General features: G+C 40.0%; 2 protein-coding genes across 3 annotated transcripts; one reads left to right on the forward strand and one right to left on the reverse strand.

Annotated features, from left to right (window-relative positions):
- Positions 1 to 1,010: 1,010 nt before the first annotated feature.
- On the forward strand, positions 1,011 to 9,900 carry podxl (podocalyxin-like). The gene is made up of 8 exons (XM_056747599.1): positions 1,011 to 1,442; positions 6,012 to 6,986; positions 7,260 to 7,432; positions 7,540 to 7,566; positions 7,908 to 8,019; positions 8,166 to 8,218; positions 8,292 to 8,426; positions 8,586 to 9,900. The coding sequence occupies exons 1-8, from the start codon at positions 1,406 to 1,408 to the stop codon at positions 8,778 to 8,780; spliced, it is 1,707 nt and encodes a 568-aa protein (XP_056603577.1). The 5' UTR covers positions 1,011 to 1,405; the 3' UTR covers positions 8,781 to 9,900.
- Positions 9,901 to 10,047: 147 nt separating this feature from the next.
- Positions 10,048 to 27,438, reverse strand: mkln1 (muskelin 1, intracellular mediator containing kelch motifs). Of its 2 annotated transcripts, none has more exons than XM_056747597.1 (18): positions 27,359 to 27,438; positions 25,538 to 25,607; positions 24,298 to 24,440; positions 23,918 to 24,006; positions 23,259 to 23,368; positions 22,576 to 22,768; positions 21,579 to 21,656; positions 21,256 to 21,321; positions 20,648 to 20,760; positions 19,840 to 20,052; positions 19,493 to 19,714; positions 18,359 to 18,488; positions 16,237 to 16,384; positions 15,028 to 15,142; positions 13,164 to 13,303; positions 12,491 to 12,593; positions 12,321 to 12,375; positions 10,048 to 12,211 (listed from the first exon to the last, which is right to left on the reverse strand). In XM_056747597.1, the coding sequence occupies exons 1-18, from the start codon at positions 27,436 to 27,438 to the stop codon at positions 12,090 to 12,092; spliced, it is 2,190 nt and encodes a 729-aa protein (XP_056603575.1). In that variant the 3' UTR covers positions 10,048 to 12,089. The 2 variants fall into 2 exon arrangements, with proteins under 2 accessions (XP_056603575.1, XP_056603576.1); XM_056747598.1 differs by lacking the exon at positions 27,359 to 27,438 and adding an exon at positions 27,198 to 27,278.
- Positions 27,439 to 27,508: the final 70 nt, after the last annotated feature.

Raw genomic sequence — 27,508 nt, forward strand, 5'->3', positions numbered from 1 at the left:
TTGAACAACCCCTCCCGACACGCACCAGCTTGGCTAATCTAATAGATAAGCACACATAAAAAATATAGTGAGTAACATTCAAATCCAATGTTTCAAACTAACTACAATCAGAGCACAACAGCCACTTTTTCAGGACAGACTGAGACGCGCCCTGAAGTAAGACCAACACCCTTGTGTTTATCTCCCTCCAAACAGCACCCTCACCATTTCCCCTCCACCGTACATAATAATAACACATGACGGGAGCTTTGTCAATGCCCTGATGTAACATTTCCTATTGACTGGTTACGGCGTACGGCTTCTCCGGACCAACACTGAGTTAATGTTATAATTAATGGAGCATAAGTAGATGGCAACGAGTGGAGGTCGCGGAGGGTCGCGGTTCATGAAACTAAAATTGAATGGAGGTATTGTCTTTTATGGCACTTGAGAGTAAACATGAATTTTCCAACGGCAGCTTTGAAGTCTCGTTGTCATGGTTATTGGCTTGGTGACTCTGGAGCGCGCCGGCAGGGTCAGACCTGGCCTTCGCAGCCCAAAACCCGGGCAGCCCAAGCAGCTGCGCTCACATGCGGCCTTCCCAGACGCATTAACTCATTAAACATCTACCAATGCATGTGCTGAAACATGAATTGGGGTATTTCTAAAGGGATAGACTATTTCTAAAAGTTATTATTACTACATGAATAGCCTATCATATTCTTTTTACTATTATAGAGTTTTATTGATTATTGTATTATTTTATTCATAAAATGCAGCTTTGCATGAAATTGCTGTTTCACAAAACAAAATACAGCATTTAAACCAACATTGAAACTTCAAATAACAGCATTAATGTGGATGGTGCTGAAAAGCAACTTCGCAAATGTAAATAAAATGATAAAACGTTGACAACAAGCTTTTCGTATTTAATTAAACATCTATATTTTCTCATTACCATCATGGCCACGCCCCAAATACCTAGCCTCGCATATTATGGGCTACTCTTGTGCCGATATCCAACCCAACCTGCTCCATCGGATCCCCCTCCTCTCCGCATAATAAACTACCAGATCTCAAACTTGTCTTTGAGAGCATCCTCACACGCGTTGCACCAGCAGCAGTCTGAGCAGAGGCACAGCACGTCTCCGACGCACTCCAGAGGACTCCGCGCTTTACTGAATAGATCACAATCCGCGCAGCCAAGGAAACCCAGCAAAAACTTGCCTCCAAATCCCCGGGCCGTCAGGGTGGGGTTGAGACGCAAACAAAAGCACTCTTTTCTCTGCGCTGAGATAGAAAGTGCCAGCTGCAAATTCACTTCGTTTTGATATAAATTCAAGAAGATAAGCGGAACCGACTGGCGTCTCCACTCCCAAACTTTTTTCTCAGAAAAACGTGGAGCGACGAGCCTCCCACCAAAAGGATGAAAATGGGGATAACGTGGACTATCATTGTGCTTGGTGAGTTTACGAGTATCTACGTTAATGATGCCAAATTTGTGTCAGTATTGGAAATAATTTGTCTTTGTTATAGTATGATGTATAATATTTACACATTTAGAATCGTTTAAAGTTGCTTTGAATAAAGTATGTGTTATTACTGATAACGTCACTGTAGTTAAAATTGTCTAATGGGTTCTTATCAAGTTGCTTTATCAGACTTCCAATCATTCACATAAACCACATTTTAATTACTTTATCTAACGAATAATCATTATTTGTCCATTAACTGTTAAGCAAAAACTGTCATAACATGAGAATAAAAACGTCATAAAAACTATTTAAATGTATTCCTTGAAATGTAAATGTTATGTCTTTTACGCATTGTATAGTGACTTGGAAACGGATTCGGTTAAAGTGTTTCCTTCTGTGGAAACCAATGGCAACTATCTCACTGACCGCAGGTTTTGGGGTTGTTATCTTGTGGCCAGTAAAACACTCCTAAAGAGTCCTGGGAACATGTCATCTACGTCTCTAAACATTTTTGTCAGCTGCTTTGCTAAAATCACAAACACAAGCACATTACAAACGAAGTGCGTGTTGCGCTCCTAAAGCGCGCGGGTGAAGGAGGACTGTTATTCTTTAATTATCAGCGGCGCACCTGCTCGTCCTGTCATTAGATAAACTGTCTTGTTTTGTTTGACCTAAGCATTTCTATAACTATTCTTCCTTTGGTCAGCCTTTTCTATGTGGACTTTGCTTTAAAATGTCGTGGAGAAACAGTAGTGCAGCAGAAAGTGTAGACAACGTTCATAATCATGCTTTCTGAATTTGATGTTCATTAAAGTTGAATTTGATAAAACATAATGCTATGTTTTATATTTTGGAGCATTTATAGAGGTTCTCACAATGTGGGAAAGATTCGAAGGCATCCTTATGCAACAGGTTTCCAAAAACCTCTACTGTCAGAAAAGGCAATGACTATTAAACCAGCCAATCTAAACTGTTTGCAACAATATTACCTTTGGTAAGAGTCTGGTGTATGTGCGGTCTGACAGGGTCGTCTTACACAAGTCTTGGGAATGTGTAGAACAATGGCTATCAAAGTGTTCTGTCAACATCCCTGTTCCCAGGGAAGGTGTGGTAATAACTTCCTCTCCTCTATCTATACATCACTCAGTTTGGGTTCTTTGCCCGAGTGATCCAACACCCCTTTAAACGTATACTCTTACTTAGATAAATGAAAGAATTAGGGATCGATTCAAACTCTAGAAAAAGTAAAGGAATACTGTGATGCTTAAGACAGACAGAGTCAAAAGACAAAGCTGTTTTATTTCCTGTGTTTGTGAATTTCCTATTGAAACAGGAAGTTGGGATGTTTTCTTTTTAATAGCAGCTGTAAACTGTAATGAGCTTGCTTGTTGTTATATATATTTTCACTCCAGCACTTTTGGAACCAATGTGGACTCGATTTTACAGAGGTCTTAAAGTCCAAAAAATACAATTCCGATTCTTAACGGTTCCCAGTTTCGATTCCATAGATATCAACCCATATGGTCATTTAGTCAAAACAATTTGTATTACCATAGCTTAACTACATCATGGTTAAACTGTAGGTAATATTATGCAACTTTTGTCAATTTGTGGATCCTTTGCTTTATCACAAGTTAACATGCACATTTCTGAAAATACGCAGACGTGAATTTATAAGAGGAATTGAAATTTTAGTTTCAAGGATCCGATTGCTATTCCTATCGATTCTGACCCGATTCCTAGCCTTTCGATTCCGATTAATCATCCCCCATTGACTCCCATAGTATTTATTTTCCCTACTATGGGAGTAGACGGGGGATGAGATCTGTTTGGTTTCTGACATTCTTCAAAATATCTTCCGTTGTGTTCAACAAATAAGTTTAAACAGGTTTGGAACAACTTGATGGGAGTAAATGATGATAGAATTTTCGTTTTGGGCGAATTATCCCTTTAAATCTTAATTGGCACCAAGGTGTCAAGGTGAGGTGTTATTTTTCGTTTTTTTACGTGGGAGTGTCAGAACGTTCTATGATCCAGAAAAGCATGTAACAAAAAGACAGAGATATCTTGAGATTTCTAAAATGTCCCCTGTCATTCCCTCCCCTCCTCCTCGGCTCAGCTTATATCTTCTGAAACTGGCACCACCACGGCCCTCCACTCCTTTCTAATCCAACCTCTAACCCAGGCCTCCCCTTTCTATCTGCAAACAATGTCACTTATTCACCTACAGTGTTATTAACAGCTTGTCCTTATACACTCTTACAAATAAAGGTTACTATTAGGTTCTTCTGAAAACCACCCACCAAACCTTTTTTTATAAACCTTTGTTTATTAGAAACAATGTTTAGTACATTTTACTATGTACCCATTTCACATACATTTACATGAAAGTATCCCATATCATATCAAGATCATATAGATTTTTGCTTATTACTCTACCATCCAATTAACATATGAATTGAAAAAAATTGGCAATTAAACTTAGCCGCAATGCTGTAGGATACAGTATTATAACCAGAGCTTAATGACATTTGAATGCGTGTTGTGAGGAATGCATTTGAGTCAAGCAAACAAATGCCCGCTGACCTAGTCCGGCCTCTTTCCAGCCCTCTCAACTTCTTCATTCATTGTGAGGATTTTTATATTCACAGTCATTCGCCTCACCTCTTTAGAGGGGGTTTGTTGTGACTCAGCTCCAAAAGGAGGACCCCCTCCTCCAACCTCCCCATCCCCCTCCCAAAGAGCCATGGGCCTGTCCAATTACTGAACACCTCCACAAGTCAAGGATGAGGACGTAGAGTACCCAAATATCCTGCACACGGCTGGGGGGATAGACCAAGCCTGTGTTCTGAAATCGTCCCTATACCCTCATTCACTATTCACTACATTAGTTCACTTATATAGTCTAGTTTAAGGAGCTGGTGAAAACGATTGAGTAAAAATCACTCTTAATTATGATGCATCTTGGGATCGAAAGAGTGCACTCAATAATGTCCACAATGAAATCCAACACCCCTAAAAATGGATGACCCCTCAAATAGTGCACTATATTAGGGTATAGGGGGCAATTTCGACACAGCTCAAGAATTGGACCCCGTTTTGAAAAAAGAAAATATGTCAATACATTATAATGCAACTTTATTAATTCCAAAGAGGCAATTCAATGAGATATATAACTTTATTAGTCTATGTAGTGCAGTGAAATTTTTACAAGCACATTGCACAGAATTTGACTGTTGACTAACTTTTTAGACCATCTGTCAATGCAACAAATGCTTCTATTGGAGGATAAGTTCAATTTACAAAAATGTTCAAAGGTTAAAGGAATTATTTGTCACACTATTGCGAATATAAAAGACTACCGTATATTATGCGATTCATAAATATTCTAGCAGGGCACTATTAATGTGAAGATGTTTTCAAATCTCAGGGAACGCATACACAGGAGAACAAAAATCATTCAGACTTCAAATGTTATATCCCGGTCTTTAATCAGAGACTTGTTTTAAAGTATGGCACAATACTGTTATCTGGGATTCCTTGAATGGTACTACCAGATAATGTGCCTTCATGGGGGGTTACCATGAGTGCCGACTATCTATTCCACACAGGTGAAACATCTGCCTCTTATCAAAACAGCCTGTACAGTGATAGTGTTGGGACCAGCAGCTCTGACAGTGAGAAATAAACAGACGGCCAATGACAGCCAGGTCAACGAGGGTCAATAAAAAAACATGAGATGATAAAAGACACCAAAATACTTCACAATTTTTCCCACCCATTTGATGCCTCCTTTAGCCTCTTTTAGTTAATGCTGAAGTAGTTTATCTGTAATTAATTTGGAATTTAAATTAGGACCAATGGTTGAATAAATGGACTTAACTCAAGTCTGGGGCCATTATAACGATGCTGTACCGATTATCAATGGGCATATTTCTGGAGACACAAGGCTGTGAGATAAGATGGTGATTGGACAGAAGACCAAATAAAAGAAACTATCGGCCCACCAGCCAAAACAAACAGTCTCTTGTCACTACCCCCCAATCCACACAACAACAATGCCCTGCTGCTACAACAACTACTACTGACTACCTTGACAACCCACTAAGTCAAAATTGACAAGATCTTCATCATGGGTGGCCACTGAGTCCTGGTTGAAGGCTTTAACAATCATAAAAGCAGTAGAAATGTTTTGTGCAAAACAGAAGTTGAACATACTGTAACACTAAACCAGTGGTCTCTGTATGAACAAATAAACTCAGGAGCCGCATATTAAAGAAAGACTATTGTCTCCAGTCCCCAGAGACCATGAAACAATTGCATACACTATTGTGTTTGGCATCTGTGGTTCCACCCATAAGACTATGTGTGTTACTTCCTAAATTATTGTAGTGTTCTGTTCAGTTTACTAAAAAATCAAGATAATCTTCCGCTCAAGTATGACAAGAAGACATAATTTTATTGTCAATAAAATTGTCAGGCATGTCTATGAAACCAACATAAAATGTGTTTTGCAATTACACCATTTTGAACAGGTATTTTCTGTATTCTTCCTAGGTGCCCTCCTCCATAGCACACAATCGGATCCCACAGATCTGACTTCTCAATCTAATCCCACAGATCCGCCCTCTCAATCTAATCCCACAGATCCGCCCTCTCAATCTAATCCCACGGCTCCGCCCCCTCAATCTAATCCCACAAATCTGCCCCCTTCATCTAATCCCACAACTCCGCCCCCTCCATATAATCCCACAACTCTGCCCCCTGAAACTAATCCCACGAATCCGCCCCCTGAAACTAATCCCACGAATCCGCCCCCTGAATCTCAATCTACTCCCACGGAACCGCCCCTTGAAACTCAATCTAAACCCAACGATCCACCCCCTCAAACTAAACCCACGGATCCGCCCCCTCAATCTAAACCCACGGATCCGCCCCCTCAATCTAAACCCACGGATCCACCCCTTCAATCTAAACCCACGGATCCACCCCCTCAAACTAATCCCACGGACCCGCCCCCTCAATCCAATCCCACGGACCCGCTCCCTCACTCCACTCCCACGGACCCGCCCCCTCAATCCACTCCCACGGACCCGCCCCCTCAATCCACTCCCACGGACCCGCCCCCTCAATCCACTCCCACGGACCCGCCCCCTCAATCCACTCCCACGGACCCGCCCCCTCAATCCACTCCCACGGACCCGCCCCCTCAATCCACTCCCACGGACCCGCCCCCTCAATCCACTCCCACGGACCCGTCCCCTCAATCCAATCCCACGGATCCTCCCCCTCAATCTAATCCCACGGACCCGCCCACTCAATTCAATCCCACGGACACTCCCCCTCAAACTAATACCGTGGTTCTTCCCCCTCAATCCAGTCCCACGGACACGCCCCCTCAATCCAGTCCCACGGACACGCCCCCTCAATCCAATCCCAAGGGGACACACCCTCAATCCAATCCCACGGATCCACCCCAGCAAACCGATCCTAATGATCTCGATAAACAAAGGCATATTGTTACCAATCCAAGTAAGATCTTAACAATATTACCATGTGTCAATTAATGTTTTTTACTCACCTATGTTGTTAAAAACTCATAAAAATTCTGAAGAAATATTAGTAGAACTGCTACTACTAAGTGTACTACAGATAATATGGAAAGATGCTATCATTACATTTCACTTCACACTTTGCAATACTATCTAGAAAAGAAAATCTATGAGATTGGCATGACATGAACATTAATAAAATATGTGTTATACTATAGGTGAACTATCCCTTTAAAAGGTTTTTCATTTTCAGATGCTGAATCAGTCGACCCAGCAGCACTAGATTCTGTTTCTACTGTCACTCGAAGTCAACAGACACTGGAAGCACAACCATCCACTATTCAAATGATATCACCGCCACATCAAACGAATGACGACATCTCCATTGCCAAAACAGAGGATAAAACTAAAAAAAACTTCATTCGTGTAATATATCTAGATGAATATTATTATTATTAGAATTGTTTTATTGCATATCTGTTTTTTTCTTCATGCTGACATTTGTAAAGTGATTTTTCTTTTCGTTTCTGTAGAACTTTGATCTGAGCGAAAACATTAAGGTGAGAGTAAAAAGGTTGCTACACTTCTGTCACCCCAATACAAATGACTACCTCTAGAATGAATAAATAATAACAATCCTATAACAAAGTAATCAAAGTTCAGCTCATACAATTTCCACTGAGCAGACAGGAAACATTGTAAAAAAGGTTCATGTTCTCATCCGGTGGAAAATGCCCTAATAGGAAAATGTCCTACCTCCCTGAACTCTTCTCTTTTCCCATCCCTCCCTTTGGTGGGAGGAGTGGAAAAGTGGACAAAGTGCCTGACACTCCTCACAAAATCAACCTAAGACACTAAAGAGCTACTAATAAAATATCATTCTTTTTTGCTGATCACACAGGAGGACGTCCTATTTGAAACCTGTAAGACACTCAGTAAGAAGATGAACGGCAAATGCTCTGTGAGCATGGAAATAAAAGACAATCAATTACGTGCAACCATAAAAATAGATGGTGAGGAAAATGTCTTGAATCTACATCTAATTACTTAAGTACTTTCAACATTCACATTTGATTGTTTCTATATTTGAAAGCATTAAAAAAAACATGCGTTTTGGTTTCACAAAAACAAAGTAATTGACCTTGTCTTGTCTTTACAGCTGACCGATACATACAAAAAGATCAATACGAAGACTCTCAAAAGACAGAACAGGTATTTCAACACACTAATATGAATTCTAAGGATTGTCGTTTATTGTCATACACACCTCTTCTTTTCTCTCCAGAAGGAGGATGCGATCAAAGAAACAATACCAGACACACTAATCGCCATTCTGGCCTCATGTGGCGCTTTGGTGCTCATTCTGTGCTGCTTTGCCGCATACTGCACATATCATCGCAGATCCTATAGAAAGAACCAGGTAAACATTTTACTCATAAATAATTGGTGGTGAAACTAATTTACGGGCTACTGTACCTTCTCAGACTTCTATGTACTGTAAATATCCTCCATTTTGAATTCAATTAATGCAGTGAAATAAAAGTGTCTAACGTCCCGATGCATTTCTTAACTACCAAAGCAACACCTGACGGAAGAGCTACAGACGGTGGAGAATGGTTACCATGACAATCCCACGCTGGAGGTGATGGAGGTTCAGCCGGAGATGCAAGAGAAGAAAGTGACTTTAAACAGAGATTATAACGACAGTTGGATCGTCCCCATAGACAACCTCCTGAAAGATGACATGGCAGATGAAGAAGATACCCACTTGTAAAGACTCCGCATGAGCTGTCAGCGGAATAAAACATGCTGTTAACGGCGACCAATCCAAAAGTAGGGAGGGCATAGATTGCTGTTAAAACGACAAATAAATGACCATGGATTCGTGGTGGCCTGATGTATATTCTGAAATGAAGTAGTTAGATGTCAAACACGCTCTAGAGGGAGTGGGAAAAAAATCATAAAGCGCTTTGTGTGCCGCATCTATTGAAAAGGAAAACTGGGACTTCCGTACATGGATCAAAGCACAGTTCGTGCCTTTTCCTCGTGCCTTAACTTTGTCTTTATGTGTTTTGCTTCTCGTGTTTGTCACACTTGGATCATAATTGACCAAGTGAGCCTTCTGCGCCAAGCGTCCTAATAAAAAAACGAGACCTTAAAAGTTCAGGATTATTGCGATGCACGTCTTGAGAGGAATGTGCATGGTGTGTGTGTGTGTGTAAACATTTTTTGCTCCCATCTGATGTGTTTTTGTTTGGGGGCACCTAACACTCATAGTTAACGGATTTCACTGTGACCAATGGATGAATCATCCTGGTAAACTATAGGCACATGAATATACATCTTGCAAACACGTAAATATCCTTTTCCCATGCTTGACGAATATGTTCAATGATGTTGTAGTGATTGTTTTTTTTTACATTTAAAAGACTGCAGTTTTGTTAACCATTTTACAGTAAAATTAAACAGTCATGATACTTAGTCACGGGTTTGAAATGTTGATGTGTTTTGTCTATTGTCTTGTTTTTTTTTTAAGTTTAGTATATCGATCACATCTTGTTTACGTGTGGGGATCTTTTATTTAATTGTCAATGTTGATCTCATCTCATCTATTATCTTATGTATGTGCATGCAATGCACCCATTCTCAGTTTAAGGGACTCACTGCTGCATCTTTTAGCAGATCTTTGTTCACCAAAGTATTAAGTTGAATGTATAGCTGTATTCTGTATTTTAAGTCAGTTTGCTCACGTGTGCGAACGACAGGGGTCTGATACACTGGAAGCCGCATCTCTGTCACATCGGGTGGAGACAGGCCATATCTTCTTGTACAAATAAAAAAGCATTGGGATTTTTTAAATAAAGCGTTTTCATGTTGTGTAACTGCAGAGACTAGATTCTGGAATATTTCAATTACTTTCTGTATAATTTACTATGCATCTAATGACTACACAGAATTTGAAGAATCTCACGTCACACCACTGGACCTTTAACACACAAGTGCATTAAGCATTTGTGTTAAAATGAAGACTGAGACAAAAGTGTTTTTGTACAAAACTTGAACAAAATACAATCTTTATTCTTTATGTACATTACATACAATGCAGTTCTTTAATAGGTTCTACACATTCATGAGAGCCACAGTGTAGTGCGGTCATCTCGCCGCGCCCTCGCTCGAGAGCACAGGGCGCCGTCGAGATGAAATATCCAGGAAAGAGGAAAAGAAATATTTCATCTCTGACACTGCAGAATGTACACCAAAAGCAAAAACGTATTTGGCATTAAGTGCAACAAAAGTCTCTTCTCGTAAATGACAATCCTTCCGTCTAGATTTTATTTTTTCTTTCTTCCTGGCACCAAAACAACTTTAACTACAGAAGGCAAAGAAAGCCCTGAAATCCAGATCACAATTGGAAAACGCGTCCATTCCAGGAATGAAAACAGCATTAATGAACCCTATAAATCACATATAGTTTAATCACAAAGGTGTCAAACTTCCACGCTCTGCTGGGTTAAGAATATACCCCCACAAACGCATGGCTGCGCAGGAGCAGAACTAAAGCTAATACTGATATTAGGGAATTGGAATATGACATTGAGGGAGGTTGGGATGGTTGACACAATGAGCAAAGCGTATTACCTCATTGGTCTTTTTAAGCCTTTGGTTTTGCGTGAGTGAGGCCGGCACTAAAGACAATTTAAGAGCGATTCAATTACTTCACGTGCATCGGGAGACAAGCAAAACACTCCTGTTGCACAAATTACTTGGGTTTTTGCGAACTTCAGACCCGACATGCGTGCACACATCTAAAACATGGAAGACAAGCAGTCCAACATACACTTTTATCTGTCTGGGATTCAAAACAACCCACAGCTCATACGGAATGAGGGACAAAAGAGATGAAACAAGACATTCCTGGTCACGCTCAAGCTCCAGAAAATAACTTTGATCATTCTAATAATAAATAGTGAGGGGGCTCTTCGGTGGTCCCAGTAAGGTGGAGTTGGTACTAGTATGTTTCACATTAAAAGCTGAACAGTCTCTGCAGTTGAAATGGATATTAAATATCAGATAAAAGAAGCCGCATGTAGACATTGAGTCAATACAATCAGTAATCTACACTTAGTGGAATTCATTTCAACATCTTCTTCAGTCTTTCTCTTAAATGCGGTCGCTAATCCATTCGCTAACGGATATGATTGTGATGTACAAGATGTTGCCGTAAATGCTAAATTGTGAATTTAATGCATTTCATTATAATGCACTCGAAACAACAGACAGCGACTGACCACCTGCAACCAATATTTGCCCTTCTACACACACACAGAGGAAAACATTTCTTGTGCATCTAAATGTGTGTAGGACACGTTTACTCTAAACATGTTTATATATTACTTATAAAGGTTTGTGGTTTACTCAGAATTTGATGTCTCACCACTATTAAAGAGTTGACGCATTGACAGCTTCCAATAGCAGCAGCAGGTTTACATAGAAGCCAGGATATTACATTATGTTTCAAGAATGGGCAATTGCATCAGAATGGTTCCCATTTTATATACATTTAAATGTAAAATTAGGATCCTGTTAAGAACCTCCAGAGCTAGACAGAACAGACCTCTGAAGCTGATCTGATGTTTTCCTCCATTGGCTTATCGCACGCGTGTTTGACCATAAAAATTCATGTTGATCACACATCGCTCATAAATCAAATCCACACCTTTTACAATGTAAACTGTTTAGATTCACCTGTATTTCAACCTGTCAGAGAGAAAACTCAAATGAAATCAAGCATAAAACAAAAGCTAAATAAGTCAGTTTGCATCTTGGCAGATATGTAGATTTCAACCTTCACCTGACACATCTTCACAAAACAAAATCCCAACCCTGGCACTCCAGAGTAAAAAATTATACTTCTGCATTTTAAATAAGCATCAGTGATTTGTAAAGTGGTTTTACATTTGTAGAAGAGGAACACAGATAGGTGGGCACGGCACACCTCAGGTGGAAAACATAGAAAAATAACTTCTATTTTTGGAGGAGTCTGAGAACTATAAAGAGGGTGTGGTCTAACCGGCGGGTGTGGCTACAGGGTGATGAGGTCAACAAGGTTACCCTTGGGCGGGGTCATATTGTCAGGGAAGAAATTGACGAGCGTATCAAAGAGATGCGTGCGTTGGGCGTACGTCTGATCCACGTCTGAAAACCCTGTGAATAAAACAAGCAGATAAGACAAACCCCAATCTGTTTTAAACATCTATTTTAAACAACAATTGCACAGCAGTGCTAAAAGGCCAGTTCTCCTCAGATCTCTTACCGAGAGGAATGAAGTCTGAGCTGGATTTAAAGAGGGCAGAGGGCAAGAGCTGGAACTACAAGAAACAAACACAACAGGGAAGTGTTACTGATAAAGCTCAATCATTCTGTACGTTCTAAAATAAGAGAAAAAAATGAGAGAGTCCTGATTGAACACAGGGGAGTTTTGACCTCTTTGGTCTCATCAGGATCAGAGTGGTCCACGGTAAGAGATAAATCATTCTGAAGATACTTCAGTGCATTCAAGGGCTCGGTCTGTGCCTTCTCCTCAAACCTTCAAACACACGCATAGACAAGTAATAAGAAAATAATATAACATGTTTAAAAATGTGTCCTAGGAATATCAAGGCTAAAAATAAAAATAAATACTATTATTAGAGAAACAAGAAGATATAAGATACAGTTACCACATACAGCCACTAGAGGGAACCACAAGAGCAAAAGTCAAAGGAATCAATGGAAAACTACTAGTGTAATTTAATCGCTAGCTGCAATGCTGCATAATACTGCAATTATGTAACATGACAGCTGAACCCTAATAGTTTACATACAGACCAGACAAACCATGGCAGCATAAAGGCAGGTTTATGCAGAGATTTGGAACAGATAATTTGACATGTAACGGATATCTAAACATTTTTCTTAACGTCATTCGGAAGAAAAGCATATCTTTTAGTTTTATTTGGCTTCAACCGGACACAGACCAGACTTTCCAAATAAGTAAACATTATTTCTGGCCACAATTTTCCAATCAAGCTTTGGACCTTTGACAACACTGGGAATAGATCTAAAATGAAAGCAGAATAGAGATGGTAAAATCTTGTGTGTTCATGTATGCGTGTACCTGTATTTGCGAATAAGATATCTGCAGTGTCGAAGCAAATATTCTTTGGAAGGACGGCACAGCTTTAGAGACCAGAAATCGTCCAACCGCATTTTAGGAGAGCTGGATTTTCCAGGGTTTCCACCAAAAAGGTAATGCACCTGTGTAAACAAAACATCACACTATTTGTGGTGGTAATCACAATAATACATTTTACCACTGTTAGTGTTTAAGTGTATACGTGAAGTAAATGTGAATCACCAAGTTTGCAATAACAAGTCTAACAGGTCTAAACACATGCAGTTACGCAAAAACAGGTCTAAACATCTGCAGTTACGCAATAACAGGTCTAAACACCTGCAGTTACGCAATGACATGTCTAAAACTACTGCATTTACGCAAGAACAGTTCTAAACACCTGCAGATACGCAATAACAGCTCTTAACACCTGCAGATACGCAGTAACTGGTCTAAACACCTGCAGATACGCAATAACCGGTCTAAACACATGCAGTTACGCAATAACAGGTCTAAACATCTGCAGTTACGCAATAACAGGTCTAAACACCTGCAGTTACGCAATGACATGTCTAAAACTACTGCATTTACGCAAGAACAGTTCTAAACACCTGCAGATACGCAATAACAGGTCTAAACACCTGCAGATACGCAGTAACTGGTCTAAACACCTGCAGATACACAATAACAGGTCTAAACACTTGCAGATACGCAATAACAGGTCTAAACACCTGCAGATACGCAGTAACTGGTCTAAACACCTGCAGATACGCAATAACAGGTCTAAACACCTGCAGATACGCAGTAACTGGTCTAAACACCTGCAGATACGCAATAACAGGTCTAAACACCTGCAGATTCGCAATAACAGATCTGAACACCTGCAGATACGCAATTTCAGGTCTAAACACCTGCAGATACACAGTAACAGACCTAAACACCAGCAGATACACAGTAACAGACCTAAACACCAGCAGATACACAGTAACAGACCTAAACACCAGCAGATACACAGTAACAGACCTAAACACCAGCAGATACACAGTAACAGACCTAAACACCAGCAGATACGCAATAAGTGGTCTAAACACCTGCAGTTATGCAAGAACAGGACTAAACACCTGCCGATACACAATAACAGTTCTAAACACCTGCAGATACAAAATAACAGGTCTAAACACCTGCAGATACACAATAACAGGTCTAAACACCTGCAGTTACACAATAACAGGACTAAACACCTGCAGATACACAATAACAGGTCTAAACACCTGCAGATACACAATAACAGGTCTAAACACCTGCAGTTACGCAATAAAAGGTCTAAACACCTGCAGATGCACAATAACAGGTCCAAACACCTGCATATACGCAATAACAGATAAAAACACCTGCATATACGAAATAACAGATCTAAACACCTGCAGATACGCAATAACAGATCTAAACACCTGCAGATACACAATAACAGATCTAAACACCTGCAGATACGCAATAACAGATCTAAACACCTGCAGATACACAATAACAGGTCTAAACACCTGCAGTTACACAATAACAGGTCTAAACACCTGCAGATACGCAATTACAGGTTTAAACAGCTGCAGATATGCAATAACGGGTCTAAACACCTGCAGATACACAATTACAGGATTAACAACCTGAAGTTAGGCAAAAATATCTATAAACACCTGGAGTTAGGCAAAAACAGCTCTTAACACCTGCTGTTATGCAATAACTAATCTTAACACAAGGTCAATAAATTGATTCTCATTCAGGAAAACCGCCCAAAGGTATACATTGTATTCACTCTGGATAAAAAATTTGGCCAAACGTGTAATTGTAAACATAAGTAAAATGGTGTTACCTTGTGCAACTCATCATAAACTAGTTGGTGAGCAAAACGGGGACAAGGTTCCTCTTCCTGCAGGGCCTTGGTGGGGTTCTCTTTCACAGCCTGGTCATTCTTATACACACAAGACCTGCACGGAAACACACATAAGGTTTTCAAGCTACGTTCTGCACACATCGACCTTGCATACTACACACATGCATCGAAAAGAGATTGTGGCAACGATAATAAACTGACTTGAAACTACAAAGAAATACCCTAAAAAACATCCAAGTATAAAAGGAAATCATTTACAACATTATTAAGAATGTGTGCTCTGTATAAATTTGTTTTTCTTCATCATAAGGTCATTTGCTTTTATTCCACAACATCATTTGACACAATGACATATTTGGTTTAGCATGAAGGAGAACAAATCCTTGTTGCCATAGTTACCCGTTCATTTACTATGGAGATGAAGAGAAAATTTCCAACTGCACAGCCAAATAAACACAAAAAAAGTTTAAACATTTGTTCAATTTTTTGGGTGACCTGACCTGACACATACTGTACTCTAGAGGCTTGTTTTTTGAGCCATATAAACAAATGACAGAAACCAGTGCAGCAGATCCAAAGGAAACACAGACAGTCTGATCTTCTGGAAGCTAAAAGTCAAGTGCTTCAATGAGCGTACAGAAAGAACAAAGAGTTTTTCCCACTGTTTAAGCACAGAGCACATTTAATACACACACACACACTTGCTTGCACAAGCAGCCAGAGCTACACGCAAGCAGAGAACATTCTGTTCCTGTTTGATGGTCACCAACTCCCTTTCTGAAGGTCACACAGGCCCTTTGAAATATGAGTTCTTTCACTACAGCTTTACATGACATACGCAAATATGTGTGTGTAAGAAAGCACTTTTTGTTTATGTAACAAATATGATGAAAATTTGTGGGTGTACACGGTTCAACCTATTGCTTGTGTAAGAAACTAAAAAAACAAACAAAAGGCCTTGTTCAGCATGGAACAAACAGTTTTCACAATAAATCAAAAGATTTATTCCTTTCCCAGCAGGGCATTGCAATCTAAAACTTCAGGAATAAAGCACATTAAGCTACGTTGTGGATTACTGATGGAGGTTGTCCTTCGGACCGAAGCGCACAAACGCAACTCTAATGTACTCATTAGTATTCACCGCGCGATGCTACACAGGCGAAGAGCGTTCATGAGAACTCTACGCACCAGTTGTTGCGTGCGATGTCGTAGATCCAGAAGGAGTTGCGTACATTCTCCTCGCGCTTGTCTTTGTCTTTGCTCAGTCCTGATAGAACATGAATCTCGTTGAGCTCGGGGTCAATGGTGGCACGCTGCGTGAACCCAGTCATTGGCACTGTAACACAAGCACACACATTTAAATTTAGTCAATGTATTGTCCTATTAGTGATGTCAATGTTACACAAGTTGAATTTTGGTCTTTTTATTTAGTCATCTTGTCCTAATAATCTCAGAATATTTGCAACTGTGTGATCAAGACAACATTGGTGGATTCAGTGTGTAAAACGCACCAGTTCTGTTTCCCGCCACCTACTTTAGTTAGCGAAAGTAGACACTCCGTATTATTCAGTTAGAGCAGATATAAACATTAAGGTCTGGTTGCAAACAAAAAGGCCTGATTGGTCTCAATGTTTACTTCCTGGTAAATTGTGTTATGTTCAGTCTTATTTTTGTCTTTCTACTGCCTTCTAGCTCTCGTTCTCTTTCTGTCAACTCTCCTGTTCTCATCGCGTGCACACATCTCTCTCTCTCTAATGCGATAACAGACAGAACACAGAGGTCTTTTTATACTCTCTCATTGCGTCAAAGTCGCCCATTGAGATTTTACACAATCTGTTTATGGGTACAGGAAGTGTGTCACTGCCCTGTGTCTGCACAATCTCTCTCTCATGATTCACAGACCCATTGCACTTGTTCACATGCACGTTCACCTTCTCTCTCTCTCTCTCTCTCTCTCTCTCTCATCAAGGACATTTTCTCGCACAATATCTCCTCCATCATTACAGATTATAGACAAAATGAAGAAAACATTTTTGGGACATTATGTGGGTGTGTAGACATTAAGACCTCTCCAGTCAACAAATTCTTCTGTATTACCATCACAAGATGTTTTACAAAGTCTGCTTTGTTATAATTCTTGATTTTGTGCGTGACCGTGCATACGTAACTAGAGCGAGCGATCAATCCAGTGTGTATTAGGTGAGCGAATCACCACAAGTGCGTGGGTAGTGCGCAGTTCCCTAGAAGTCATTGAAGGTTCTGAGAATTTCACCAAATTTGTACGGTTCACCCTCCTTTTTGTTCTTACAGGGGGCAGGAACTGTTTTGAGAACAGGCTGTCACATTTACGGTTGCATTTTTGCAGAACATTTTAACTTTAACCGGCAAGAATCATATCCGTGCATGTGCTATTATTATCATCACCACTGTCCTACTAAGGATGATAAAACAAATGGATGATATATTAAGTCCTCCAGCATGGCAACAAGATCTGCGCTGTTAGTTATAATCAATCTTTTATTGCTTAGATTCTCACAGGCCAGCCCCACCCGCGCTTCTTCATAAATGGAAAAAATACAGTTTTGAAATAACTTAAGTATAGTCATTTAGTGCATTCTGATGTTGAACATTTCAGCCTAGCAGAGAGCTTTAAATATTAAAGTTGTTATTTGTTGAGTCTTCTCTGAAGTGCATCTTGATAAACTAATCATTGATAATGCTCCTTGCCTAGCAGCGTGAATGCACCTTGTGTAACTCAACTTTCCTCCCTTTTCAAGAATTTGTTAAAAATGTCAATCGTGATGACAGTTGTTGTGAGTTATGTACATCTTCACAAACCAAAACAGTAGATTTGGGTGTATAAGTACCAAGAAGACAGATGATGTCAAAATTGTTTAGCCGACGGATGGTAAGCTGCAATAGAACATGTGATCGGAGTGACATAATCCCCTCGTGAATGCATAGCATGATGTCACCCTCATATTTAAGATTCCTGTGCTTTCTCAAAGCGATGGCTGTGCATTAGTCATCATTACGTGGCGACTGACAAACATACATCAAAGCTGTGTTATTCAGATCTAAAATTACGTTCCATCAAATAAATCAGAGAAGTATTAGCAAGGTCATTGGCTCAATTTTCAGGGAAAACACAGTATATAATGTGTAGCATATAAACGCAAGTGTCTGCCAGGTAAATATCGCACATTTACTAAGTAAAACCATTCTGAACTTTGTACCCCACAAAAATGCCATTTTACATAAAACAGTTTAGCGAGATTTTAAAATGTACAGCTTGCGTAATACATCATACCCATGCCTGAGTCCTTCTTGGTGCCATCTGAGATGATCTCCACGTGGTTACCGTCAACGTCGTAACTGAAGAAATCGTTCAAGTAAGTTTTGGACCTCTGACCTCCGAAAACATACAAGCAGCGATTTCTCTGTGGGAAGCAAAAGAACTCTGACTACGTTCACACTGACACCAAAATTATTTTTTTTGCTCATATGCGACCCATACCTGTTCACTGTATTACAGTGTGAACAGGACAAACCACATGGAATCCGATCTTTTTTAATCTGATCTGAGTCACTTCCATATGTGGTCCTAAATCAGATGCAGGTCTGATGTTTCGCAATGCGAGCTCAGTCTGAACGCTCATAGCGCCTTTGTCTCATTGTAGATCGACATGCGTCACAATAATTCTGCGCTGATTAAAAGCTTCACGCGCTATTCTGTTGACGGAAGAGCACTTTAAACCTCGGTTGCCAATTATTAAGCATCAGATTATAAACATAGGCCCTTGCACTGTCTACTGCACGATGAGATGCAACAAATGAATATAGAATCTGTTATAATGAGAAATTTTGCCACTGAATACAGCGCATTGCAATATGACAAACGCATTAATGGTGTCTGCAGTCTTTTATCGCTTTGCATACATCACTCACGTGCGTGATAACACGGTGGTAAAACATAAGCTAACCGGCTTGCGCACACCTCGAAAGCAGACTGCTCCAGGAATGCTCTAAAATCGTGCCGCGATAACAATCCGCTCAGCGCCGCATAAAGTCAAACACACAAGACTTGACCCTTGCTTATTTCTGTATGAAAGCGTGCTGCGTGTTATTGTTGTTTTGCGCTTGTTTCAGTTTATATGCATCATGAGTTCACACTGGAATCTGATATTGGACACATTTAAAAAATAGTGTGAACATCCGAACAAAGAATCTGATATGAGCAAAAAAAATCGTAATTGAGCATTAAGGCTTGCAGTGTGAACCTAGTCTTAGAGTCACATAAACTCACAATATTAAACTTTGTAATTGTTTAAATATAATATACATAACTATATTAACAAATTGCATAAAATAAAAAAACTATAACGTCAACATAAATTTACTGTCCATGTAGTATATCTTGCATGTTATAATTGTGGGTACAAACCGTGTGGAAGAGCATACAGTGTCCGATCCGGGATTGGATGTCCTCCGGGCCGGCGTTACACGAGTCTTCTCTGAGCAGACTCCAGCTGCCAGCCTGACAGTGATATGCATACAGCCCGCTGAACTGCGGTTCTGTCGTCCTGCTGTCATCCACGCTGCCGTTGCAGGTCAAAATGCGTCCCCCAAATGTGTAGATCATGTGCTTCTCCGAGTCCATGCACATCTGAGCAAGAACGCAAGACAGACACAAAACTGAATAACTCAAGTGACATTAGCAAAAGATAGTCTCCTTGTAGTTGTTGTGTAGATTCTGAATATAGGTCTGTGTAAGTGGCTTAATGCGCCCACCTGGTGGTCGAACACAAGTTTGGGCCCCCCGTCAGCGGATGTGTCCTCGCTGAGCAATGTCCACGTGTTACCATTGACATCGTAGCAGTAGAAGTCGCTCTTCAGGGATTTGCTGTTCCTGACAGAGGAGTCCAGATAACGGCCCAGCGTGTAGATCTGCCTCCGTTGAGAGTCGATGCACATCTTGTGGCAGGAACGTGCGCTTGGCCCATTCTAAAAGAAACAATTCTTATCAATATCAACACTGTTACATATTTTTGTGGCACAGGCGGACCAGACATAGCAAGTGCCTCCTCAAAACCACAAGATCCAACCTAGGAATTTATGAGTTTTTAAAATATTTTTAAGGCCATTCAAAATTAAATAAAAAGTTTGATTAAATAATTCTGTATGTCTTGTTATGGTGGGGAATGGGGATAATCAGATTTATCCAATCCTCAAACATCACATAAAAACAAACTGCCTTCATTGATCATTTCTCCTGTATATCACATAGTCTCTTTATATCTTAGTGTGCGCCATTAACTTGACAAGATTTTACTCTGTAGCCTAGAGACACTCACCACTATCACATTTATTCTACATATTTGCCGAGTAAATCATTTCATTTACATTCTTTTCATTAAAAACTATTACAACTATGAGTCAACAATCTCTTGTTAAGTAAACTGCAAAACGCGCATGATTATCTATGTACTTGCACACAAAGAGCTAATCATGCGAAACTCGATGAAGTCTAGGGGATTTTCATGCGATTCAGCAGAGTCATTATTGTAAAGTCCCTCTTGTCTTTTGCTTTCTATTTTACCTCTTTCTCTGTGTCCCTGGAGATACATGCCCAGTGGTTCTCCCTCACACTGTAGGCCCAGAAGTCTGCCAAATCCTGCGTTCCGTCCCATCCTCCAAACAGATACACGGTTTCTGCCAGACAATGCGGTAAACACAAAGACAAACACAGAGAGAGTGCGAGTGGGTGGGTTGGTGTACACCTTTGTGAGAAAGTCGATGTGAAACTCCGGGCTCAAGAAAAATGAGCATTATGGCATTTTCCAGCTAATATAAAAACTTAATATCGAAAGGAAGCTCAACAAAGACGGAGCCTATTTTCTGAGGGTTGCGAGGCTGATGTCGCCATGGAGATAAGCAGACAGTTGTTTTGAGCTATTGAGCGAGGCTCAGCTGTGAAGGAGGTTACTGGAGGTCAATTTGAGCATGAGGGCCACATGAGGGCTGTGGGATCGATTGTTCCCGTAATCCGCTAAAACAACACGCATACTGGTTACGTACTCATCTGAACTAACCCTCGACTGGCATCTATTGCATTCCATTACATGCAAGCTAGAGCAGGTTAAATGGTGCAGTGATGACAAGTTACGCCCACTGAGAAACTTTGCAAATGCCTGATGTAAAACATACCTGTCTGAACATCGATGACCATTTGATGACCTCCTCTCATGCCAGGCCTGTTATCATCGCCGTCACCTACACGAGAGAGAGAAGTGTAGGGAGAGGTGAGAAGGTGAGAACATGTGTTAGGAACAAAAAACAAGAAGCAGGAACAGAGCCAGCAGAGAGAGGGAGAGAGAGATTAAATATCAATACAACCCTTAATCTGTCATGCATTGAAGAGAAGTCATTTAATACAGCAGGCATGGATTCCCTGCACTCCAGCATGAGATTGAGAGCCAGCGAGCTCTTATTGCTCGCCGACTCTTGTGTTTAGTGGGCTGCGTTCGTACCTTTGTTACATTTGGGGATGATCTGACTCCAGCGTGGTTTATAATCCTGCTGACTGATGTACTGATTAAACAAACCATCTGGAAGAAAGAACATAACAAGTCAAGTGTGCTATTTTATTTAATAATGCATTGTGGGAAAGAACCAAACTACACTTGGTTAGTCAATACTGTGTGTTTACTTTGCAACAACCAAGAGAAACGCGGGGCTGGTTAAACGTGTAATAATATGCGACCACTTTAAGGACACGGTTTACTGATAGCTCCACACAAAAATGATAGTGAACCTCAGCTGTCGAAGTATTTTTACCCAAGTAAAGTTGTGGATGTTCAGCATCGTGAATGACTGGGCTCAATTTTATACAAATGAGCAACGATGTGATGTAGCGACTACTAATAGCAGCGCAATTGACATTCAGTACAGACATTCACAGATCTCCAGCCATATAATGGTAAACTGCCAGCTTTAAAAAAGCTTTGTAGCTAAAAACATTCGAAAAAATATGATATGGTCCAAATGTTAGCTTTTTATGCGCTCTTAAAAATATAAAAGAATAAAGGAAATCAAGCCAACAAAAAAACAGAAATTTGTAGAATTTGTGCCACAGATTCCGTGAAGGCTTTACATAGCTAACATAGATATGGAAATCACAGCATTTCCTCAACTGTTTGGTAAAAATCCCCCATGGGTTTTCTGTCATTTCTAATGAAATCCATTTTTCCAGCCAGCATAGCAGTCATCACCAGAATGTCTAAAATATATATACTTTTTGCTAAGCCTTTAAAAATCACTATTTTTATAGAGAGAATGCACAAGGAACTACAGCTCGGAGCCACATTTTTTTTTTTTATTGAAGAACATCCTGCTGTTCGACAGATCATCGCTTAAAAATGTGCAAGCACAACTTTGGATAACAGATAACTACCAAAAATCCAGGACCTTATAACTCATTCTCCTACTGATAGTATACGAGCACACCCATGTGACACAGAGACGTACCTCTCACGGCTTTGTCTATGAGCTCCTCGCAGGCATCGAAGTCTCCTCTGAGAACCAGGCGCTCGTGAAGGTGTGTGAGCATGGGGTGCTCCAGGGCGATCCGTGTTTTCTTCTGCAGGGACTCGAAGGCTTCTGTGTAGTTGTGTTGCCGGAAGTGTTTCAGGCACAGACGGATGGCCTCCTGTTCACGGTACTGTTCAGACGACAGACATTTGCTCTAATGTTCTTCAAACCACGTTTATGAGTGAAACTGTGCGAATGGATGCTATAAACAACTGAATTCATATTACTAACACAGCTCGGCAATTAAAAAACATGCAAAATGGATATGACGTGCAGAGTCAATGACGCAGTATCAACATTCTGGAATCATCATATATCCTATATCGTCTCCTTTATTTACAGACGCTATTGTTTCAAGATGAAAGGGAAATATAATCCGTTGACGGTGTGATTGATTAGAACGGCCTGACAGGCAAGTGTTTTACTCCCTGGATTTTCTCACCAGCACAATGAAACTTTCTTTGATCTCTTTTCTTTAAATCATTGAATGGAAATCTTTTTAAAAAGGTATTTACATCAGGTCAGATTTCAACAAGTACTTTAGGATGATATAACCTAGACATTACTATGGGTCTCCCCTATTGAAAACGGGTGCTGGTGGATGACAGGAGATAACTTACCTTGCTGTACCAGTTAAGGCAGGGCTGGACAACATCTGGATCTTCTATTCCGCGTAACTCGATGTACCAAATGCTGAAGTTAAAGCTGGGCCCCCATGACATCAGAGGCACTGTATGAAACCAAACACACACAGGGGTCAATTCACTATTGAACTAAAATAAGCTTCTTCCAAAGCACTTAAATGCATTCAGACTTTACAATACATTAAATTCCTGAAAAAACAAATCTTGCTTTTTTTATAATCCTTCAGTTGATCTACAAATACTAAACACCAACAATCTACTTTAACGAAGCGCTTATGCATAGAAATGGAACTGTAACACACAAATGGGCGAAAAAAGACAAGTAGATAACTTTAAGTATTTACATAACGTGTTTATAAATTAAATCAGTTCAAGTACATGCAATAGCACTCTAAAACAATTTGTATGATTAATTGCCAGTGGGTTTGATCAACTTGTGTGTTACGTGATTTGAGAAAAATAAATGCCCTCTTTAAACAGTTCAGCACAAGCACTTATTTGTTCCGTAAAAGACTTGCAGAGTCATCCAAACGCGTTGACTAAAATCGTTCTCTTCTTTTGAAATCATGTGATGGCTGATGTGTCAGATTATGAGATCACTTGGCCTTTAGGTCCCTCCTGCTGTAAACACTCACCTATTTTAATGAACCTGCAGGGAAACATCTGCTCATCGATCTTGTGCTTTAGCGTGAATGTCTCCTTGTTAAAGTCATTCTTAAGGCCACTAGGATTAGATAAGAAACACGGTGAGTGACCTCATGACATTACACGAAGCCAATTCCCCACGCGAAACAACAGACCATATTTTAAAGCCAAAGTAAACTTTTGACAGCAAAACAAATATCACTAATAAGGCAAACAGAGGTGAGATTTGATACTTCCGTCCTCTGGTTCCTCATTTCGAGCAGGATATCTGGTCTGCCAGCTGCCGCTTAGAAACTATGGTTTTGTAAGCCGGTGAAACATAAAGATAATCCCACAGTGCACAGCAAGCAAATTGTGATCAAATACTCACCTGGACAACAGTTCTGTCATGTTTTCTTCGCTCATGCCTCCAAACACCTTGAACTTCTTAAGGTTGCACACGTGGGTTTTCTCGTACTTGCCGTAGGTGATGCTCAGGACAATAGCTGGTCTCTCCAGTTTTAAGATTAAGTACTAGGAGGAAGAAAACACTTAAATAGTAGCAACCAATATCACGGTTTCGGTTCTTCCAAAATACATCAACGCAGCTCGTGAGCAACATTCTTATTCAGTTGGACAGGACAGAGTAATAATTTATTTCCCAAGACTACTTTAAAACAATTCAATTAATTCTGACATAAATGACAGAGCGACCGGTCTGTGACAGTGCCAGTTTAGAATTGCTGAACAAATGCGGCTGGCAGTGTTTGAAATGGTTGATTGATGACCGACACTGGTACAACCTAGTTGAAATATTCTTTACAACATTTACACCATCTATCCTACGTGTCATATTTATTATATTTTTCTGTTACAGTTTGATTTACAGCATGTAAATTGCTCACATGCATTTTCCTGTGGGAGGAACTGTGCAGGCTAATGACAGGAACTGACTAGAACGCAGCTTTCGTGAACTTCTTGTCTCTGCCGTGATGACTGTACTTTTGCGCTTTTTGTCCTTCGAAAGTAGAAGGACACAAGTGCGAAAACACAAGCCTTTGAGTTTGGGTTTGTAGGTTAGAAGTTGAGGTTTCGTGCTACTGTACCGCCAACATGCACTTTCGATTTCATTATTATCTAACCACAAGTCTATCTGCGCTGCATGGTCTGTGCCACGGGGCCAGCAAAGAACAGAGGCTTCCTCTTTCCAAAATAACATGAAAGAAATTGACACTGTCCATGAATGAACATTTCAACCCACAAAATTTCAAAACATACCTCAGTAATTGGTCTACAAACAGTACACTAAAACGAATGAAGGAAGAAAAAAAACAAGGAAATCAAAACTGGAGCATATAGAGAATTTTGTCTGTGTCTACAGTACATACACATTTAAAATTGACAGATTCTGTCTTTTGCAAACATTAAAACATAGGTTTTAACCAATAAAGTCTTTTGGTTGAGAACAACCCTACCTCTAATATGACCTTCAATCAACTAGGCACGGGCTATGACATCATGACTAAAGCCCATTGGCTATTTAAAAAATGAAACATCACTACGTGAAACACTGCAGAAAAAAAGACTCTAATGGTGAATGAATGTGCACATACAAGATGAGCAAATATTACCTGTGGAGGATAGTTGCTCTCTGATGACCACCTGGAGGACTGATCATTAGGTTTATCCACTAAAATATTCCTGCAAGCAAATATTACAAAGTAGATAAGTGACCCATCAATAAGTTTTACTTTCTCACAATCCTGCTCTAAAATCTGGCGATCTACTTTCCTTAGATCTATGAAATAATTTAGGTGAAAATTTAAAAATGTTATTACAAATAATTGTATGATACGGCGTTGTGTGGAAAAATACTTAATACTTGCAGTTATGTTCTGTATAGGGATGTAACAATATCAAAATCTCACTGTACGGTAATACCTCAGTATAACGTCCAAGGTACGGTGCTTATTTCAAATGATAACTTGGAAACGTGCCATAAGCATCCTCTTTTCTTTATCCTTTAAATGCAAATTGTGAAAAGCGCTATATAAATAAAATTGAATTAATCATAACTGTTGCTTCGAGGTACGAGTAGGAGAAAGAAGTCCCTTTCATAAAATAAAAATGATGGACCTTGCCAAAGGTATCAAAAAACATTCTCTTTTAGGCCCGGAAGACTTATTTGCTATTGCGATAACACGATATCCATTATATTGTAATACATCCCTAGTTCTGTATATAGAATATTAGATATGGGGCTGGCCCTGTAGTAATGTGTGCCTTCTGTGTTTTTTCCAGTGCATTCGAAGTTCACATTTTCTCTGTCTGCTTGTTTTAAACAGGAACTTTCTACTCTTGCAGGAAATTGCACACAGAAATGTGACTTGTCTGGATTATTTTGCCTTTGCCACATCTGACAATGATCTCGCTCACTTCGCTATAGGTCTGACAAAATCAGAAAACAATTGAAAAATCTACAAAATTGACTAAAAGATGTCGGTCAGCATATTATAAGTTACCTGTGATCCACTTTATAAAAGGACCTGAAACCAATTGTATGCTTCATATTGTGTTTGACCCCAATTAACCGACTCATTAGCTTCAAAAACCAACTGAGCTGTCTACCTTGACAGCAGCTTTTGACGTCACAGGAAGTTTAATGCAGAAATATCATCGTCAACACATTCTGTGCAAAACATTATATACGCCATGGAGGCATGGTTAGATTTGTGTAGACTTCCTTTATGCCACATTACCAGATAATTAAAAGAGAGCTTAAAAATAGCATGTGCCTGTGGGTGTCATATTCCCAGACTTTCCAAGCATGTCCCACCCTAGAAGCGTCATGCATTTATACACTTTAATACGGTTCAATACATTTAAATGAGTTGTATTTCACCAAGATGTCTTAGAAATGTAAAAAAACTAAAACCAAACATCCTCCCCATACTTCACTAGCAACCTAGCCATGAAGCTAGCTAGCCAAACGCTTCTGTTATTATTTGTCCTTTGAATTTAACAGCAATACAAGAAGACAACCGTCGAGATTAAAAGATCATAACAGCCTGTATCACGACGTGTAAAATAAACACACTTTTTTGTTTTACGCGTTTCTTTCTATAAACTGACGTTACTCGCTTAGCATAAGCTAACTGAAGTGCTAACACGACTGTCACATCAGCATATTTACACATGTTGGCGCCACATTCAGTGCTATTTTAGTACAACTTCGCATTTAGCTGTGCATAAATGCGTATGTTTGGTGAATCCTCTTGTTGTGTTGCTTACAATTTATCCATTTCTGCTACTGCATGTCTCTGTATCCGTCTGCTGTGCCCCGGCCCGTTTGTTAAAGCCACGCACTTGCTTAGAATCGGTGTATAATAAAATGTGTATTTTATGTAAAAGATATAAGCACATGACATGAGCGTTTGGTGTGCGTTACTCACTCGGGTAAATATGTAGAGGAGTACGAGCTCCATTTATAAACACTGTAGGAGAGCACTCCGCTGTCAGGGGCCACCGCCATCTTGATGCGAGAACAACACGCACACACACACACACACACAAACACACAAAACACACATTCACGTTGCCTA

The sequence above is a fragment of the Triplophysa dalaica genome, chromosome 5, assembly GCF_015846415.1.
Source record: "Triplophysa dalaica isolate WHDGS20190420 chromosome 5, ASM1584641v1, whole genome shotgun sequence".
Lineage (NCBI taxonomy): Eukaryota > Metazoa > Chordata > Actinopteri > Cypriniformes > Nemacheilidae > Triplophysa > Triplophysa dalaica.